Raw genomic sequence first — 19,878 nt, 5'->3', positions numbered from 1 at the left:
AATGCTTGCCTAAGAACATTATTACACCAATAAGCAGTATTGATTCCCTGCAGGAAAGTGAGTCTCTGTACAGATGAAACATTCATTTCCTGTATGGAACAAAGAATCTTCTTGTACCCACGGCAGTAGCTATATAAAGAAAAACAGAGCCATTATGCACCAAAATCAGTAGGACTGGGCCCAAAGCTGCAACACAGTGGTCAGAGGCCAACAAAAATTACTGTTTCTATTTTTCTCTGGATATACGTTCGGTTGGAGATTGACGGATGTATTTGATTTATGGTATAAATTAATAAATACATCCCAAGTTGTAACATGTTTAGTTTACAAGATCACAATTTCATCGTACAGGATACAGGATGTTAATACAATGCTGAAGATCAAGTAACTCTACTAAGTTAACTACTTTAAGTTGACATAAAAACAAGTCTGGAGTCCATGTGGATAAGTCATTAAAGGGGTTTTCCATCATTGGACACTATATGTACATGGGGGGGAAATGGGAGGAAAGAAAAAAAAGGATCAAGGAATCAAATTTCTTTTCAATTCCACTGCCGTTCCAGCACTGCTACTCTGGGGTTCACTAACTACAGCCCCTGATCCTGATCTGGGGACTACATAGAGGGGAGGCTGTAGCCACCTTGCACTGTGGGTGGCCATGTAATACTATTCAATGTATAGTGTTTTTATATTCAGGGTATGTATTGTGTGGTGCTATTCAATTCAGAGGCATAGTATATGGTAGTAATAGACGGACCTATTCACAGGACGGGTGTTAGGATTCTCAGTATGCATTCCCTTCACTGCTCATTGATGTCACTTTAAGGTTTCCATGTCGACATGTGAAGTTTTTTCTGGCTCTACAGCGAGTCATTCACAGTACTTCCACATTCCCCAATCATCAGCTGAGGAGGGATATTTAAAGTCTGTTCAGAACTTCCCATAGGCCTTACATTAATTCCTTGTTACTAGATAGGTTCCTGTGCTAAGAACATATATACTCGAGTATAAGCCGAATTTTTCATCACAGTTTTTGTGCTGAAAAAGCCCCCCTTGGCTTATACTCGAGTCAGCAATTTTTATTTTTTTTTTTATTTTTAGGAGGGGGGTCTATGCCCAGCCGCAATATCAATGTATAGAATCTTCTATAAAATACTGGGAAAAAAAGAAGCTTTAAAAAAATGTTTTTAAAAAGTTGTAAATCACTCTTTTCCCTAGAATACATACAAAAGTAGAAAACAACTGTGAAACACATTAGGTCTCCCTGTGTCTGACTGTGGCCGGTCTACTGAATATAGGGGATCTGCAGTGCTCCTGTTCCGTCGGACAGGGGTTAATAGGAGCACTGCAGATACCCTATATTCAGCCAGGCTGAATTCCAAGTGGGGGAAAAAAAACAGTCCTCAAGCTCAGGGAAGGGGCTGATTTTCCAAATCAGACAATTGATCTTGGGAGGAATTCACCACTTGGTCTCTATATATTATATATATATATATATATATATATATATATATATATATATGTGGGGCTGAGTTGCTATGCTGTGTTCTGGCTACAGACTCCCTTTGTACTGCCCATCAATTAGCGGGCGCGTACATTTGTCTAATTTCCTGGTGTATTTGCTATTGAGTTAAATAGGACCTTTCATGTCCTCAGGCACATGCGGATTTATATACCACTAGGAAGCCAACAGTGTGCTGAATTCAGCGCACTTTAGACTTTCCCCTTATGTGCCTCGGGGCTGGAGATTTCCGATCCTGACAGTCCAGACTGTACTTGTCCATAGCCTTGTACTGTCAGGAGGAGGTTCTTTAGTGCCCAGTGATGATGCTAAATTGTGGGCTATGGATGAGTACAGTCAGGGGGTGCGTTCCTTATAACTTAACGTCATCGTTGGGCGGTAAGGAACGCCCCCTCTGACAGTCCAGGGCTATGGACGAGTACTATCAGGAGTGGTGTTCCTCACAACCCAGATACAGGAACACCCTTCTGACAGTGGGCAGAGATTGGTAATGGCACCGATATCTCCAGCCCCGGGGCACATAACAGGAAAGCCAACAGTGCACTGAATTCAGAGCACTGTGGGCCTCTTATCGGTATATAAAACCGCATGTGCCCGAAGACATGAAAGGTCCTCATTAACTGTGAAAATACAGGTATCCCAACCATTCAGATATAGCCTGCAGGGGGTGGCCTTACATAATCTAATGATAATATACAACCTGTGTTCATTGTTTCCTATGTGGAAGTCCTTGATCTCATAACCATCACCGGACAAGGGCTTGAAGAGCAAAGAATAATTGAATGTGCGAGATTAATCAGATGTCATAACAATTTAGTAAGATTCGCCACTGACCTTTCTCACAAAAGATAGGCTTGATAAATGCTGTTCATTATCAACTTCTGACTTGAAAATAGAATTACAATCTATACAGCTTGGTGGGGGAAAAAAATCAATCATTTTTTTTTTTTTTTTTTAAGCATGTAGCGTAGATGTTCTTGAAAGGAACAAGTTACAATACAAGAATGGAATCTATGATGTATGGATAACTTAAAGCTCCTGGATCCCATCTAAGCATCTTTGCTATTGTTTTGGTCAGTTATGTATATAAAATAAGTTCAGGATCCTACTGTATGTTATCTATTGTAATTCTATGTATTGTATATATTGTATATTGTAAATGCTGGAGATGAGGCAAATCATATCAGTGTGAAGTTCATACTTGCCAACTGTCCCGAAACATCCAGGACGCTCCCACAAAAACAGGGAACCTTACGGCATCCCCGGTAATATTACAGTATAGGTGAAGTGGGTACTTTGTTGGTCATATCACAAAATAGAGGCTTGACTACGGTAGTACATTTCATGACCATATCACAAAAGCAGCATGGAGTTCTCAAAAGGAGTGGAGCTTTATAACAAGGCATTATGGCCACTTGAAAACGTCCAATTTGAGTGCCGGACCTCCCAGATTTTCTTTGTAAGAAGTTGGCAAGTATGGTGGACTTAAGTACTTGGTCCAATAAAATACGGATAATATCGGACTAGAATAAATATGCAAATATTAGGCCTTTTTTCCCAGTAACTGTGGTGGTTTTAGCACCTTCAAATACTCATATTATATGGAAGTGATATGGACAGCACTTCATTATGTAAACAGATATTGAAGGGTACCTGAAGAGTAACCAAACGTTGTGGATTTTATTTTATCTTTACAGGCATTGTCCCATCTCAAGGATCTTATCTGTACTGGTAGTTTATGTAAATTGAAGACTTTTCCTAAATATATTGCTTTAGAAATGCTGCTTTGTTTGCCTGCTATGTGAACTTATTTCTCCCCTTGTTTACACTACGTTGCTATAACCCCGGATCTATAGGACAAGTGATGTCACTTATTCAGTGCCAACAGGACAATCATTCAGTTATGCAGTTTGCTGATAAAGCCTGGTCTGTTATCTCTCTATGTAAAAACACAGATAACACTGAGTACGTTATGTGCAAGCATCTGCATATTATCTGATCTGCAGAAGGATTGTGTTTCCAGTTCATCAGGGGGGAGAGATATACAGGAGGTGAGAAGCAGACGCTGCAGGCAGCCTGGTTGAAACCCCTGTAAAGATTAGGATATTGAACTATAGAATAGACCATCAATATCTGATTAGTAGAGGTTTGATTTGTTTGAAGGGGCTTGTGATGCTTATGCAAGAACTGTGGACTCTTCAGTACCTACCTGCATGCTATCTACTTAGTAGTAGTGATGTAGGTTATTGAGGGGGACAAAGTTGCTCTACCGCTAGTATTAGGCTATGCAGCGCTGTAGCCCCTTACTTAGATGTCCCCAGGAAAACACTGAAGAGGCTACAACGCTTATAGCAGTTCAATGGCCCTTCTTACAGTTAATGGCAGGGGTGCCAAGAATCAGATCTCCACCAATCTGATATGGATGGCGTGTACTAAAAATAGACCATTAAAATCTGATTCTGCAATGCCCCTTTAATGCCATGGCTGTATTTAATGGTGATATACAGCCATTAAGGTCATTGAAGCCTATAAGATTGGAGACGAAGATCTTTGCCACAGAAACATTTGGATTCCTTTTTCGTTTTTCCATCTGCTTTGTTTTATGAGTAACACAAGTGGGCTCAGAGCTCCCATAATGTATTTTTAAGTCAGATAGTTTGTGCTACTGCAGCCCGCGCTAGAATTCAATGTTGCTCTAGATTGCTGAATGGAGAAAACCTCTTCATTTTTGTTACCTATTGTATTCTTCGTAATGGATATTGGATTTTCGCTATTTCTAAACTTGCTGAAGTGTGTAAATGTCAAAAATCACACTGGCAGCTTTTCCTGCAGCTGGTGTTGCTTCCTGCGGCTTGCTGTATATATTTAGATTTAACATCTCACATTAGCGTTTCCCATTCACAATAAGAGGACATGCTCAGTCACTAAGGTCTGAATGACAGCAATGCTGGTCATCACACCGCAGAGATGAATTCCCGGGGATGGAACATCTAAAAAAAAAAACAGAAAAATCTGGAGGGTCAATGGAGTGTCAGATTGGCTTGCAATGGCAAAAAGAACTACTATTATAAGTACTAAATGCAATGAAACCTCCTTGAGACAATCAACCAAAATTGCATTGAAAAGTGGTCTCCTGGGGGGTGGTGATTGGTGGGTCTACCAATAAGTATATGGACACTCATGCAAATGAAGATATCTGCGGTCGTGATTTACGTCACGCCTTGGTCCCGGTGCATGGTAAACTCAATGCCATTGCCTATAGCACTATTTTAGATTACAGTGTGCTTCCTACATTATGGTGGTTCTATGAGTGGGACCAATGTGACTTCCAGGATGACAACGCCAGCTGTCATGTAGCGAGGTCTACCATGGCTTGGTATAGTGACAATCAGAACTGGACTGGCCTGCCCAGAGCCCAGACTTGAACCCTATCGAGCTGAATCGCCATACTAAGGGGTGCAGTAGACGTCCAAAATCGGTGAAAGAACGTGCCTGTCTTCTCCAAGCCGAATGGAATAAAATACCAAATACTTATTTGTAGACGGTGTACAAAAGAACTGAAAATCTGCTCTGGGTATGAAGGTGCTCTTCTCCAAAATATGTAGTGAGTGCCGACTCCAAGTCATTTCGATGACAGAGTCTCAGCAGGCCTCCTGTCAATCATGATAAGTGGTCCAGTCATCCATAGAGCGCTGTAATTCATAAAGAACATCATATCTGCCCTTTCTCAAAGAAAAAGAACAAGGAAAGGTCTTTATAACATTACAGTGAATTTTGGTGGGTGCAGAACAATAAGCTGAAGAGTGTAAACCTAGCCTTACTCATATATTACTGTAATGATTGGTTGATGTATTCATGAATACCATCATCATATATATATACAACATTAATTGTAATCAATACACTTGTTAACAAATTTTGTATCCCCCAAATAGTCACATGCCCACAATCTACTGTAGCATCTATTATGTTGCATGATATTTTGCACATTTTATGGGCCCAATATCAAGAATTTTCACAGAATTAGTAGTTCCCAATAATTGGCCCATTGAAAGGGTCTTGTAATGGGACCTTTTTGAAAACCTCTCTGATGCTAAGAAAGATTGTTTTAGTTACCAATTCCTGTACCCCGTACTTACCAATCCCTGTGACCCGAGCATTCCATATCATGTCCCTGTCAGTAAAGTCTTGACTCTGTTCAGTGTCAGTGAAGGGATATGGGATGCATGGGGCCCCCGGAGGGCTGGAGGGAAAAGCAGGGGTGGCCGTCGGGATTGGTAAGTAAACTCCAGCAGTTAATGGCAGCAGCAGGGTCCACCAGGCCCCCTATGGTCACGAGCCCAATAGCAGCTGCTATGGCGGAAATCCACCTCTGGGTGTGTCTTAGAATTTAGGACCCCACTTTCAAACTTGCCATGTCCCCACTTTGTCTAAAACCAGCCCTGAAAGCTCCACCATACTTTATGTAAATGGGAAGCTCCTTACCTAATGGCAATATCTGCCCACCTTCAAGCAAATACTCAGTTGTATCCAATTTAAATAGGGGCTGGCGTCCTGCCGCTTAACCCCCTGCGCACCGGCCGCTCCCATTCATTCCTATAGGAGCGTGCTATTCGAAATGGTAGTTTTGAATAGTACTCGCTCATCTCTAAGTATCATATAAAGTTAGATTATTGGAAATTAGGTTTGTTTTGCCATATATACAATGATAAATTCAGACTAGGGTTGAGCGATCGTGTTCGGAAAAGATCGGATTCCGATCGGCAATCGAGAAAATTTTGCTATCGGAATTCCAAACACGATCTTTTTAGGTGGGATTGAGATCGGTAATATTTCCCACAATGCTTTGCTTAGCCTTCACACTGAGTAAATAGTGCTCCGGTCCCAATGTTCTTCTTTGCCTCGCTGCCCCCGCCTCCCAGGTTAGCTAGGAAGGCGGGGCTTGTGGCTTAGGGGCGGGTACAGGGCGGGGAGACGTGATGTCTCCCCTCCCAGTACCCGCCCACACTCTCCTAACCTGGGAGGCAAGGGGCAGCGAGGCGAGAAGAGCAGCGTGGGGCGGCAGCGAGGCGAAGGGGGGACTAAGTAGCCAGAGGATTAAAAAAAAAATCCTCTGGCTACTTAGTGATTCACTACACAGCGTGGATTCTAACAATTAAAGCGTTCAATTGTTAGATTCCATGCTGTATAGTGAATAGGATTCCTTTTAAAATCCGATCTCCGATTAATAATAAAAAAAAATCCCATTGACTTGCATTGGGATCGGAATTGGGATCGAGATCGGGTTCGAATGAAAAATGATCGGAAATCGGATTTTAAAATCGATCCTGAAAAGTCAAGATCGGCTCAACCCTAATTCAGACACAACTTGTCAACCCGGTCCCAGATATTTTTTTTTACAGATTATATATAGCATTTACAATTATAGTTTGTATAGTTTTTGCTAAACTATCTTTTCCAGTGAACTTTTTGCAGTTTTCGGAGTCTTCTCCCAGCCAGTAATTTGCAGAGTATTATTTACCTGAAACATTCAATACACATGAAACATTAATAGAGTCTGAATAAATAATTCATAAGCCGAAGACTTTCTAAGTAGTGTAATATATATAGTTCAAAACCTGAATGAAGCGGTACGTGAGCGCCGAGGCCGGAGCAGATGAGAGGTGTCCAGCTGTTATGGAGAGGTTTGCTTCTCAAACTGAAATGTCTACTTGTTGTTTACTTGTGTCTCTGAGCTTCAGTATAGTCAAGTATCATCTCACGTACATTAAATAAATCCTTATTACCCAGCTAAGGTTGGGACATTTCTTTGCCGTCCATGAAGGGAAGAATGTACAAAAATAGCAGAGTCAAAATTGTGGATTGGGTCAAATTGATGTCTTGTCCAATCCCTACCTCTGTCCTTCAATAGGAATTACTGTATATGCTGCATATTCCCCCCAACTGCGGTAGGGCGTACAAAGAGTTTTTTATATTATTGACTTAAAGGGGTTGTACAGACAAAAATGGACAACCCTTTTAATGTTTACATCAGCTGGTGATAATGAAAAAAATAAGAAAAATGCATCCTCACCTGTCACTGTTGTTCCGGTGTCCTCCTGCACGTCCCGGTTCCTCTGCTCCACTGGGTCTGTAGGGCGCGTAGGGTCAGTTCCTTCAGCTATTGTGGTCTTATCTCCCGGCACAGTCCTTTGAGAGACCTGGCCTTTGATACCCCCTTCCTCTCTGTTGGCGTGGCGTTAGGCCAGTAACCTCAGAGCGAGGGGGTGTGTTACTCATTGAGCCAGTTCAGTGGTCTCCTTGTTGGTTCTAAGTGTCCGTGATCTAGCCACTTGGTTTATTTAGGGAGTGAGGGTTCCCCAGTTTTAGGGACAAACAGACACAGCAAACCCACTCGCTATGTTTGCCCCTCACAATTGAGGCTACACTTTGAGCACGGTGTTTAAACAATTTATGCTTTGGCTCTATTTTTTTAAAGAGTTTAATAAAATTGACGTTTTAATTATACATATTCTATGGGTGGGTAGTGTCCCCCACCCCTCAGTGAACCCCCATTCCTAGGTAGTGTTATACCTTATATTTAGGACTGTCATATTGATTTCACTTAGATAAATGTGTTATTGCCAAGGTATAATCTGTATGCTATGTGCTATGATTTGTAGCATATTTTTATGTTTTATGAACATTATGTATCTACTTGTCTCCAGTTCCACCTGAGTCATTCTTCCATCTTGGAGTGGGAAACCCCTCCAATATCAAAGGGTCCGTACATCCTATATGTAAAGGGACAGACCAAAGCAACCTTTCTGTGACCCTGTTACATTATTGCCTTGTTACATGAATGATATTAGCACTTAATATTTCTTATTGTACGTTTTTGTTTTGGCACATAATGGCGCTTCGCATTGTTTCAAATGGTTCGTATATTTCCTGTATTTATTATATGACTTTATGCAAGTCCATGCTCTGCTGCAACTTCTCCGATACTCATATCCTTGTACTTTTTTTATACCATGACCAATATATCCATTTACACGTCATTTAAGGTGTACAGTACTGCGACTGAGATGAAATACTCACTGTCACTGTCTATGTCATGGCTCATTTAGTAAAACATTATTGACTTAAATGTAATCTGCAGAGAAGGACTGCGGAGACCGAGAGCAAGATTTTCTTTTATCAAGAATAATAATGGCTCGGCAGACAAAACAAATATCTGTGGCTCGGCTGTGTGATCATTCTGTAACAGTAAATAGAGAATATATGACTACATTTTAACAAACCTATCCATATCACTATAAAACGGGAATACATTATTTCGAAATAAGTTCCTATGCAGCAAGCACTGCAGAAATCAGGATTTTATATTTCCATTGTCCTCTCTTTTACCTTCTTTTATATTTTATTTTATGAGTTATGGCAACTTTTTGTCATCGAGAAATTATACGTCTTAACCTCATTTGTACTAACACTATGCAGAACGGTAAATGAGCCGACATATATCACTTACAATAAACCCACAATGGCTTTGTAATAAGGAAATTAGCAAAGCTATAAAATTTCATTAACTTGGCCCAAGCCAGCAAGCTTAATAAATTTTCTTTGGTAAGTTAATTTTTGATATCCAATCCAGAGAAGGAGCTAAAGAGAGTACGCGGGTGTCAGTCATACCCAGTCCAAAGTCCTTTGGCTACGTAAGAAGACACTAGTATTATTAAAGGGGTTTTCCCATCTCAGTGTCTCAGTCTTCTACTCACTTCCTTTATTTCTCTCCCGCTCCTCCCTCTTGCTGAACTAGACACAAAACACTTATACAGATCAGATAATATGCAGATGCTTGTACAGAATGGATTTAGGGTTATATGTGTGTTTACCTAGAGAGATAACAGACCAGGCTTTATCAGCAAACTCCAATTAGCTGAACAATTGTCCTGCCAGAAAGAGCAGTGAGTGATGTCACTTGTCCTATAGGTCCGTGGTTATAGCAATGCTATGTAAACAATGGGAGGAGTAAGGTCACATAGCAGGCAAACAAAGCAGAATTTCTAAAGCAATATATTTAGGAAAAGGATTCAATTTACATAAGCTACCAGTATTGATTGGATCCTTGAGATGGGACAACCCATTTAATGCCATATATAACAAGTAGGGACTTTGTTGATATTTTGCATTGGGGATTAGGATCTATTTTTAGATCCAGATAAAGAAAGGACAATCATATTAATATCCTTGATATGTTCTATACACTTTTGCACCAACCTTTTGTCATCTCTACTGTCTACTCAATCTGAAGTCACACATGTATAGAAATTGTGAGGATGTACATACCTTTATTCTTATGTCACATTGTGACACATAATCATAAAAAACTTATAATGTTTTATGATTTGGACACCCCTGCTTTAGCATATGAACCCTGTAGTTTTGAGATAACACATAGTAACAGTGGACTATGTCAGGATACAGAGTCGCCGCGGTATCCTTGCTGCGCAGCGCCTCCCCGGGAGACGTATTAAGAGTTATATTGGTTGTGCTTAGGTGATTAAGGGTTAATCTTTTCCTTGCTTTCAGTTCTCCATGCCATTAGTCATCACAGGTGTTGTGGGTGGTTTTCTCTGCTGCTATTTAAACCCCACCCAGGCATGGATCCTTGCCAGCCATTCACTTTGTGTTGTCCTGGTCTCCTGCTCTGTCAGTTTTCCTGTCTGAGAGTCTTTCAGTCTGTGTTTTGGTTATTGTATACTTGGCTTGTATTTTGACTATTCCTTGTCTTCTGATTCGGTACTTTACTCTTATCTCCTGGCTTGACCTCTGGCTCGTCTGACCTTGCTTTCTCTACTGTGTTCTTGCTGGGACTTGTGGTCCTCCCTTGTTCCATGCTGTTTTGTCTTTTGTTTTGTATTGCATGTTACACTGTGCTTTCTGCTTAGGTGTGACCCTCGTGACTCCAGTCCCTAGCACTTTCAGGGCCTCCTCTTCCCTGACCCTAGCCGCCTGGACAGTAGCGTAGGAGTCATGGCAGGCGCACTTCAATTAGGAAGTGCATTGGTCTGCCTCATCTCAGATCTACAGCATAGTTATAGCAGCAGGGCCTATGACCCCTTTTGTCATTAGTTGCACAGTGTTGCTTTCCCAGCTGTGTCACTTTGCACTGCCTGACCCTGACTCCGGTTCTTTCAGACTAATTCTACAGTCATGGCCAAAAGTTTTGAGAATGATACAAATATTAATTTTTACAAAGTCTACTGCTTCAGTTTTTCTAATGGCAATTTGCATATACTCCAGAATGTTATAAAGAGTGATCAGCTTAACAGCAATTACTTGCAAAGTCAATATTTGCCTAGAAAATTAACTTTATCCCCCAAAACACATTTCAACATCATTGCAGCCCTGCCTTAAAAGGACCAGCTAACATCGTTTCAGTGATTGCTCCATTAACACAGGTGTGGGTGTTGATGAGGACAGGGCTGGAGATCAATCTGTCATGATTAAGTAAGAATGACACCACTTTTAGTGCTCACCGCTTGTCAAAGTGTTTGGTATTCTATTCGGGGTGTCCCCATGTGGACTCCCTGAACAGAATACCGAACACAGATGTGAACCACACCTCACATGGTTAGTTATGTTATTTGCATCCTGCTGACATCTAGGTTACATGATTTATGGATTTGATGGCCTCCCTGGCTTCACAGTTGCAGATACAGAACTGTTCATGTACCATGTTGGACGCCTTGGACATGATAGAGGGGCTCTACATGGTGAACAATGCTCTGTTAAAGTTTGTATTGTGCCATTGCAGGTCTATAGAATTTTTTATGGCAAGCTTCAGCAGAAAGCACACAACCCCTTTAAGCATTTTCATGATGTTATGCAGTAATTTCAGTTTTTTCCTCTACATTATAAGCTCTTGTCTTATTAGCTATACATGTTTGATAGTTCATTATATCCATGCATTTCTCTTACATTTTGCTCCCATCATTACTTTAATGGTGCACATAACACTGTACAATGTCAATCATAAGCTCTTCTTGTGAGCATTAATTGCTTTCCAATTAGGATCTACATTTCTAAGTTCACCTATAATAGTTCACCTGTGTGGTCCATCTGTTCACAATGTTTCTAATCCTATCCATTTATGATACATGGATAGCTATAATTTTCATCAATTACATTTTATTTTTACCACTACGCCATACCATATTAATTATATATAATGTAAAGCCTTCATACTCTATACATGTGCAGTAAATTGACGGCGCAAATATTTTAATTTTCCCAATCAAATTTGATGAAATCTTTAGGTTGTTTCAAAAACATCATAAAAATTGTCAATAAGTCAAGAAAATTGTGTTAAGTGATAATTACTCAGATTTTGTGTATTAAATTAAAATATTGTAATTAGGATTTCGCTCCAGGAATTGCATTTACTTCTTAGTATAATATGTGGTGATGCATAATAATCATTGATGAAACAATATTCCTTAATAGAACATTCAATTATTACACAATTGGGACATAACTCTGCAAGAAACTTTTTAAATCAACCGGGTGCAAACAAAAGCAATAAGATCCCAACAGAACTGATAAATGTCTACAGTTTAACCTGCCCTAGGTGCTGCACACTTATTGTCCAAATGTGTATTTCCTAATGTTAGCAATGTTATGTAAGGCCTGGTTCGCATCTGTGTTCGGGTTTCCGTTTGAGGAATCCACTTGAGGACCTATACACATTACCTGGGAAATCCGCGGACCCTATAGAGTGTAATGGGGTCCATGTGGTTTCCGCTCGGTTTCCGCACGAAACATGCGTAGAGAAAAATGCTGGGTCTGCCCAAGTAACCTCTTTTTATTGCGTATAGATTTTCATTCTGGGAGGTCCCCGAATGGAAATCTGAATGTAGATGTGGCCTAAGGGTAAGCTCACACAGGGTTTTTTGGACCGGATTTTGACGTGGGAAGCCGCCTCAGAATCCAGACTAAAAAACGCCTCCCGCGGATACCCGCAACTGTCGCGGCATTCCACTCTGGATTAGGCCCAAATGAATGAGCCTAGTCAGGAGGGAGTGTTGCAACGTAGACACCCGTGGCTGATTCAGCTGCAGAATCCGCAGCAAGAAGGGGGAGGTTGCTTCTTTTTTCCGCAAGTGGGTAGAAACCGCTTGTGGAAAAAGGAAATGAACGGCTCCCATTGAAGTCAATGGGAGGCATTTTTTTGACCGGCAGATTCCGTGTCAAAATCCAGTCCAAAAAACCCCTGTGAATTCAGCCTCAGAGTTTGGTCCTCAGGTCAATGTGTTAGTGCTCATATTGTTAAATGGTTATTTCAACAGTCAAATTATACTCCAAAAATGTTTTATAGGAGAATAATCTCTCTCTCTGTCTCTGTCTCTACTTGCGCTCCTTTCTCTCCCCATTCCTTCTGCCCTATACTTATCACTTACTCCGATTGTCAGATTATGGAAGTATTTGATTACATGTGCATATAGAAACATAGAAGTCTATGGAGAGGGGAGGGAGGAGGCGCCACGTCAAAGACACATGGTGCTGTAACTAATAGTAAAGTTTCTTTCTCATCCCAAGAGCTTTATTTCAATCAGTACTTCTCTATAATGTCCTATAGGGTGCTGCTGCTGCTGCTTCTAAGTGAGCAAAGGGGATACTGCTTAAAAATGCGAACAGATTTATTCACGTTGCCGTTTTTCCATCACTCTTTGTCCAGTGTCTACTGTTTTATACTAAATGAATTTTTTGGTGATTGAAGACTGATTCCTCTTCAATCTCAAAAAGTTCATCTAGTATGAAACCGTAGATTCATGTCAGACATGGAAAGGAGAACTGGAAGGTCAGAGGGCATCCACATTTTTCTTTCCATCAAAATTATCTTAACATCACCTTCTATGGTTACTGGGGCACCGAAATAATTACCATCTTTACTCTATTGGAGATGAGCTATAAAGCTGCTATGGTCTGAAAATAAAGGGTAATCTTCTCCCATAAGTGCTATCATTTCTGATCTCCTGACTATAGGGTCATCTTAAGTCCAGTTCTTGTCATAACTAAGGAGCTATAAGGAAAAATATCTTTCTACCATGCTAGCCAGTGGATATGAAATATAAAATTTTTTTTTTGAGGAGTCTTCAGTAGAGATGAGCGAGTAGTACTCGATCAAGTAGGTATTCGATCGAATACTACGGTATTCGAAATACTCGTACTCGATCGAGTACCACTTGCTGTTCGATGCAGAACCAGCATTGATTGGCCGAATGCTATACAGTCGGCCAATCAACGCTGGTTCTTCGCCTACCTTTAGAAGTCTTCTCCGTGCAGCTTCCCCGCGGCGTCTTCCTGCTCTTCATTCACTCTGCCAGGCATCAGGCCTGGGCAGAGTCGACTGCGCATGTCCACTTGTAGTGCGGGCATGCGCAGTCGGCTCTGCCCAGGCCCGATGCCTGGCAGAGTGAATGAAGAGCCAGAAGACGCCGCGGGGACGCTGCAAGAAGAAGACTTCTCGGAGGATCCAGCCCGACCCTCACTTGTGGACTTGGTAAGTATAATTTGATCGAACGTTGCCTACTCCTGAAACGAGCATTTTTCCCCCATAGAGTATAATAGGATTCGATATTCGATTCGAGTAGTCGAATATTGAGCGGCTACTCGAAACGAATATCGAATATCGAACACTTTACTGTTCGCTCATCTCTAGTCATCATTTTTAGTTAGCCATTAAAAAAGGTATCAAGTACTGAAGACTCCTCCCCCAAAAAAATTTTAAGGAGCTATAGTTATAGTACAAAGCAAACTCAATCTGATGTTACAAATATCACGCGGTGCTCAATAAGTCTCTATCTCTTTTAGGGGACACCTGCACTATGGCTGACTACAACCGTCTCAAGAATATTCTTCTTGATCTTCAGGCTAATCGGAAAAAGCAAGAAAGCAACCCGGCGGGAGATGACATTTCTCAAAAGCGAGCGCTGGTAGAAGATATGTTTAACTATTTGGATATAAACTTTGATGGTCATCTGGATGGTTCCGAACTGGCTCAGGTAGGTATCACGTTGGCCGTAAATTGAATTATGAAATGAATTGCATTTTTCATTCAACGTGTAAATTGAAGATAGCGCGCTAGTATTCTTGTGAGAAAAACAGTTTCCAATTGCCTTTCTAACAAGAGAAATAAAGGAGGCTTTACGCCTTCAATGGAGAACACTACTTTCCGAAATGCTTAGGGAGTGGAAATATTGTATCTGAGAACTTGTTAAACTGCTCTGCAATCCAAAGTGCATCCTTCCTCCCCGCTATATTGATTAATACGTCTCCAAGTCTCCGTGCTCTCTGAATATACATATTTAGCAAACATATTTTGCATTAAAATTATACAAGGCAATATGACCAAGTATCCCAACAAATCATCTTAATATTCAGGCTACAGCTAAAGAAGCTTTTCTGTTTTATCTTGTTTTTGTTCTTCAATTCCCAACTCAGCGATTCGAGCTAGAGATTTCTGAAAATGTTGTAATCATAGGAGAACAGGCCTATTCTGATTTCATACCTGCTGTTTCTATTAAATTAATGGATAAGTATGCAAAACATGCATTTCTGGCCTACAGAAGTTTCGACTTCTTGAAAGGCTTCCCTTATATTTTGCGCTCTAAATTCCGGCAAAGCAAAATACATTGTACAATTAATGAAAGCGTGACCTTGTGAAAGGTCATTGCACAGAAGCCTGCAGTGCATTGCTTTCCGTATTGTGTTGTTTCTTTATTGTGACATTTTAAATAGATTTTTTTGGGATTTGTAAAATGCTTCTATAGGAGGTAACGAATTATTGCATTTTATTATGCAATGGTAATGTGGCAGTCGCACCTCTGGACTATGCAGTGGTATGGACCCCGCACACTGCTGTACGTGGCCTTTGTATGGCGCTGTGCAAAGTGATTCTCCACTAGAAACAATGTTTTTAGGGAAATATATCTCAGTTGTGCTGCATTTAGAGGGAACCTATCCTTAGAATCCCCTTTTTTCTAACTAGCACGTAGGAATAGCCTTAAGAAAGGCTATTCTTCTCCTACCTTTAGATGTCTTTTCCACGCCACCGTTCGGTAGATATTCCGTTTTCTGTCTTTATGTAAATGAGTTCTCTCGCAGCACTGAGGGTGGGCCCCAGCGCTCAAACAGCACTGGAGGCATCTCTCCAGTGCCGCCTTCATCTTCTTCAGGAACCGGGCTCTACACATCATCTTCCAGTCTGGCTTTCAATCTTCTACACATGTGCAATTGGCTCTGCCAGCAGACAGAGAAGACTGCACCTGCGCGTGGCCATTTTTTTTTTTGTGGCCACTTACACGATCTCTTGTAGTAATTCTATATTAACACTGTATTAATTCTTTAATCAATTCCAAAAGGAAACTTGAAATTAAGGTTGGGTTCACCTATGTGATCAATTTCTGTTAGGGGATTCCATCAGCCAAGCAAGTAGGACTTTGCTCTCTGCATTTTTCGGGTGGAAATCCGGTGGACCCCATTATAGTCTATGGTAGACCTGCGCAATGAGCGGCCCGCGGGCCACATCCGGCCCTCTGACTGCTTCTGGATTACTGGATGATAAAGAGAGAAGAGACAGCATGTGTGAGCAAGAGGGGGGAACTAGGGGCAGATGTAGGGGGGCTGTTAAACTTAATGCACATGGAGGGGACATTAAACTAGAGGGCAGATGGAGGGTGACATTAGACTGGGGCAGCTGGAGGAGGATATTAAACCATAGGGGGTAGCTGGTGCCCCAGTTTAATGTCCCCTCTAGTTTCTGCTAGTTTATACTGGGGCACCAGGAAAGGGACTTAATACTGTGGGACATTTGGAGGGAAACGTTATAATGTGGGGGGGGGTATAATATTAGGGTGACTGTAGGTGGATTTTACTTTGTGGCGCACATGGAAAAATAATTGAGAATGGGTGGAGCTAAATATGCCGCTGTGCGCATGGCCCTCTAGAACTGTTACACTTTCTCATGTGGCCCCATGGGAAAATTAATTGCCCACCCCTGGTCTATGGGATCCACAGATTCCTGCAGGTAACTGCTTTTTAAAAGGATTGGATTTCTGTTTTTCGGAACGGAAACCGGAGCACAGGTGTGAACCTAGTTTACGGTTTCCAATCAGAATGTTGACATGTGAGTTGACTTGATGATCTACGAAAAACTCCTAAAGAATGATGTAAAACCCTAATTCAGCACGAACTATAAAAATAAAATCATGTAAAATGTAAACAAGAATGAAACCTGCAGAATTTTCAGAAACCAAAAGCTTCAGTAACTTAGGATAAACCATGAATCCTTTAACCCTTCATCACATAACTCACTACTTAGAGAATACGCAGTTGCGAGTGTCTGGTTTTTTACTATCTAAAGCTGACTAAACATTTGATATGACTCCAAAGTAGGAAGGCTATCAGTTGCTGAGTCAGATACAAGCATCTGATGAAGAAGGTTAAGGAACAGAGAAGCCAAAGGGTGGCAGAGAGGATCAGATGATATATCACTATGTCAGGATATTGTCTGAGGGATTCCTAAGATTTGCTCTGCTAAGACAAATTAGAATATTGCTCGCTGAGTAGAAGACTTTCCGTTCATGTATTACTTTTAGAACTATTTCCTAATAATTATTTCATTGGCGCAACTAGTAAAAAAAAAGCTCTTCTAGCCTCCTCTAGCCACGGGATCATAAATGGCTGGTCTAAATTTTACTGACTGACTGACATCATAGGTAGACCTCAACTATGAGAGACAAAATGAGAAAACCAATCCAGAAAATCACATTGTCTGATTTGGAAAGAATTTATTTGCAAATTATGGAAGAAAATAAGTATTTGTTCACCTACAAACAAGCAAGATTACTGGCTCTCACAGACCTGTAACTTCTTCTTTAAGAGGCTCCTCTGACCTCCACTACCTGTAGTAATGGCACCTGTATGAACTTATCAGTATAAAAGGCACCTGTCCACAACCTCAAACAGTCACACTCCAAACTCCACTATGGTGAAGACCAAAGAGCTGTCAAAGGTCACCAGAAACCAAATTGTAGCCCTGCACCAGGCTGGGAAGACTGAATCTGCAATAGGCAACCAGCTTGGATTGAAGAAATCAACTGTGGGAGCAATAATTAGAAAATGGAAGACATACAAGACCACTGATAATCTCCCTCCATCCGGGGCTCCAAGCAAGATCTCACCCTGTGGGGTCAAAATGATCAGAAGAACGGTGAGCAAAAATCCCAGAACCACACGGAGGAACCTAGTGAATGACCTTCAGAGACCTGGGACCAATGTAACAAAGCCTACCATCAGTAACACACTACGCCGCCAGGGACTCAGATCCTGCAGTGCCAGACGTGTCCCCCTGCTTAAGCCAGTACATGTCCGGGCCCATCTGACATTTGCTAGAGAGCATTTGTATGATGCAGAAGAGTATTGAGAGAATTTCATTTGGACAGATGAAAACAAAGTAGAACTGTTTGGTAGAAACACAACTTGTCGTGTTTGGAGGAGAAGGAATGCTGAGTTGCATCCAAAGAACACCATACTTACTGTGAAGCATAGGGGTGACAAAATCATGCTTTGGGACTGTTTCTCTGCAAAGGGACTAGGACCATCCATGTACATGAAAGAATGAATGGGGCCATGTATAGTGAAATTTGGAGTACAAACCTCCTTCCATCAGCAAGAACATTACAAATGAAACTTGGCTGGGAGTTTCAGCATGACAATGATCCCAAGAACACCGCCAGGGCAACGAAGGAGTGGCTTCGTAAGAAGCATTTCAAGGTTCTGAAGTGGCCTAGCCAGTCTCCAGATCTTAACCCTATAGAAAACCTTTGGAGGGAGTTAAAAGTCCATGTTGCCCAGTGACAGCCCCAAAATATCACTGCTCTAGGGGAGATCTGCATGGAGGAATGGGTCAACATACCAGCACCAGTGTATGCCAACCTTGTGAAGACTTACAGAAATCGTTTGACCTCTGTCATTGCCAACAAAGGATATAGAACAAAGTATTGAGATGAACTTATGTTATCGACCAAATACTTATTTTCCACCATAATTTGCAAATAAATTCTTTCCAAATCAGACAATGTGATTTTCTAGATTTGTTTTCTCATTTTGTCTCTCATAGTTGAGGTCTACCTATGATATCAATCACAGGTCTCTTTCATCTTTTTAAGTGGGAGAACTTGCACAATTGGTGGCTGACTAAATACTTTTTTTTCCCACTGTATATTCTATCCTACCCCAAGTGTAGAAATCCACAGTAGCCAAGCAGATGATAGGGATTGGAGACACAAAAGGTGTTTGGGACAGGGCCAGTCTCCAGTTCTCGGTAATATTTGCCATGTTAACTCACCATGTCTCAGCATCCCGCGGGAGCCTCCAAGATGTCTGGGTTGGTGCTGGTAGGAATATGGAACCAGCAAACCAGCAGAAGAGAGTAATAGAAAATTGAGTGATAATTAGAGATGAGCAAGTAGTACTCGATCGAGTAGGTATTCGATCGAATACTACGGTATTCGAAATACTCGTACTCGATCGAGTACCACTCGCTATTCGAATGTAAAAGTTCGATGCAGAACCAGCATTGATTGGCCGAATGCTATACAGTCGGCCAATCAACGCTGGTTCTTCTCCTACCTTTAGAAGTCTTCTCCGGGCAGCTTCCCCGCGGCGTCTTCCGGCTCTTCGTTCACTCTGCCAGGCATCGGGCCTGGGCAGAGCCGACTTCGCATGTCCGCTTGTAGTGCGGGCATGCACAGTTGGCTCTCCCCAGGCCCAATGTCTGGCAGAGTGAATTCAGAGCCGGAAGATGCCGCGGGGACGTTGCAAGGAGAAAACTGCTCAGAGGATCCAGCCCAACCCTCACTCGTGGACTTGGTAAGTATAATTTGATCGAATGTTGCCTACCCCTGAAATGAGCATTTTCCCCCCATAGACTATAATAGAGTTCGATATTCGATTCGAGTAGTCGAATATTGAGGGGCTACTCGAAACGAATATCGAACCTCGAACATTTTACTGTTCACTCATCTCTAGTGATAATAATAATAAGTTTTAGCCCTGACTTTAAGAACGTCTCTTATGTACTTATTGTTTGTGAAGGATGAAAATGAATATATTTGCACATCGATCACATATTTTAAAGTTAAGACTTTTATTTTTAATTTTGCTGATTTTTAACAAAATAATTGATTCCAGTCATGCAATGTTTGTGTTAGGAGACGTGTTAGGGAGAATGGTAGCAAATATGTCAGATCTTTCACTGAAAATTCCTGTGCTGGCACCAAGGAAACAGACTTAATTCACAAAATGTGACA

The 19,878-nt window shown here is 41.3% G+C and overlaps 1 protein-coding gene across 1 annotated transcript in view; it reads left to right on the top strand.

Moving 5' to 3' along the window:
* Positions 1-19,878, top strand: part of LOC142203909 (follistatin-related protein 4-like) — a 578,064-nt gene that overhangs the window by 399,858 nt on the left and 158,328 nt on the right. Inside the window, exon 4 of the mRNA XM_075275010.1 lies at positions 14,378-14,568. Within this exon, the coding sequence (XP_075131111.1) occupies positions 14,378-14,568 (191 nt within the window). The remainder of the gene's footprint in view (positions 1-14,377; positions 14,569-19,878) is intronic.

Source organism: Leptodactylus fuscus, chromosome 5, assembly GCF_031893055.1.
Source record: "Leptodactylus fuscus isolate aLepFus1 chromosome 5, aLepFus1.hap2, whole genome shotgun sequence".
In the NCBI taxonomy this organism is placed as follows: Eukaryota; Metazoa; Chordata; class Amphibia; order Anura; family Leptodactylidae; genus Leptodactylus; species Leptodactylus fuscus.
This window is presented reverse-complemented; position numbering and strand designations above follow the sequence as displayed.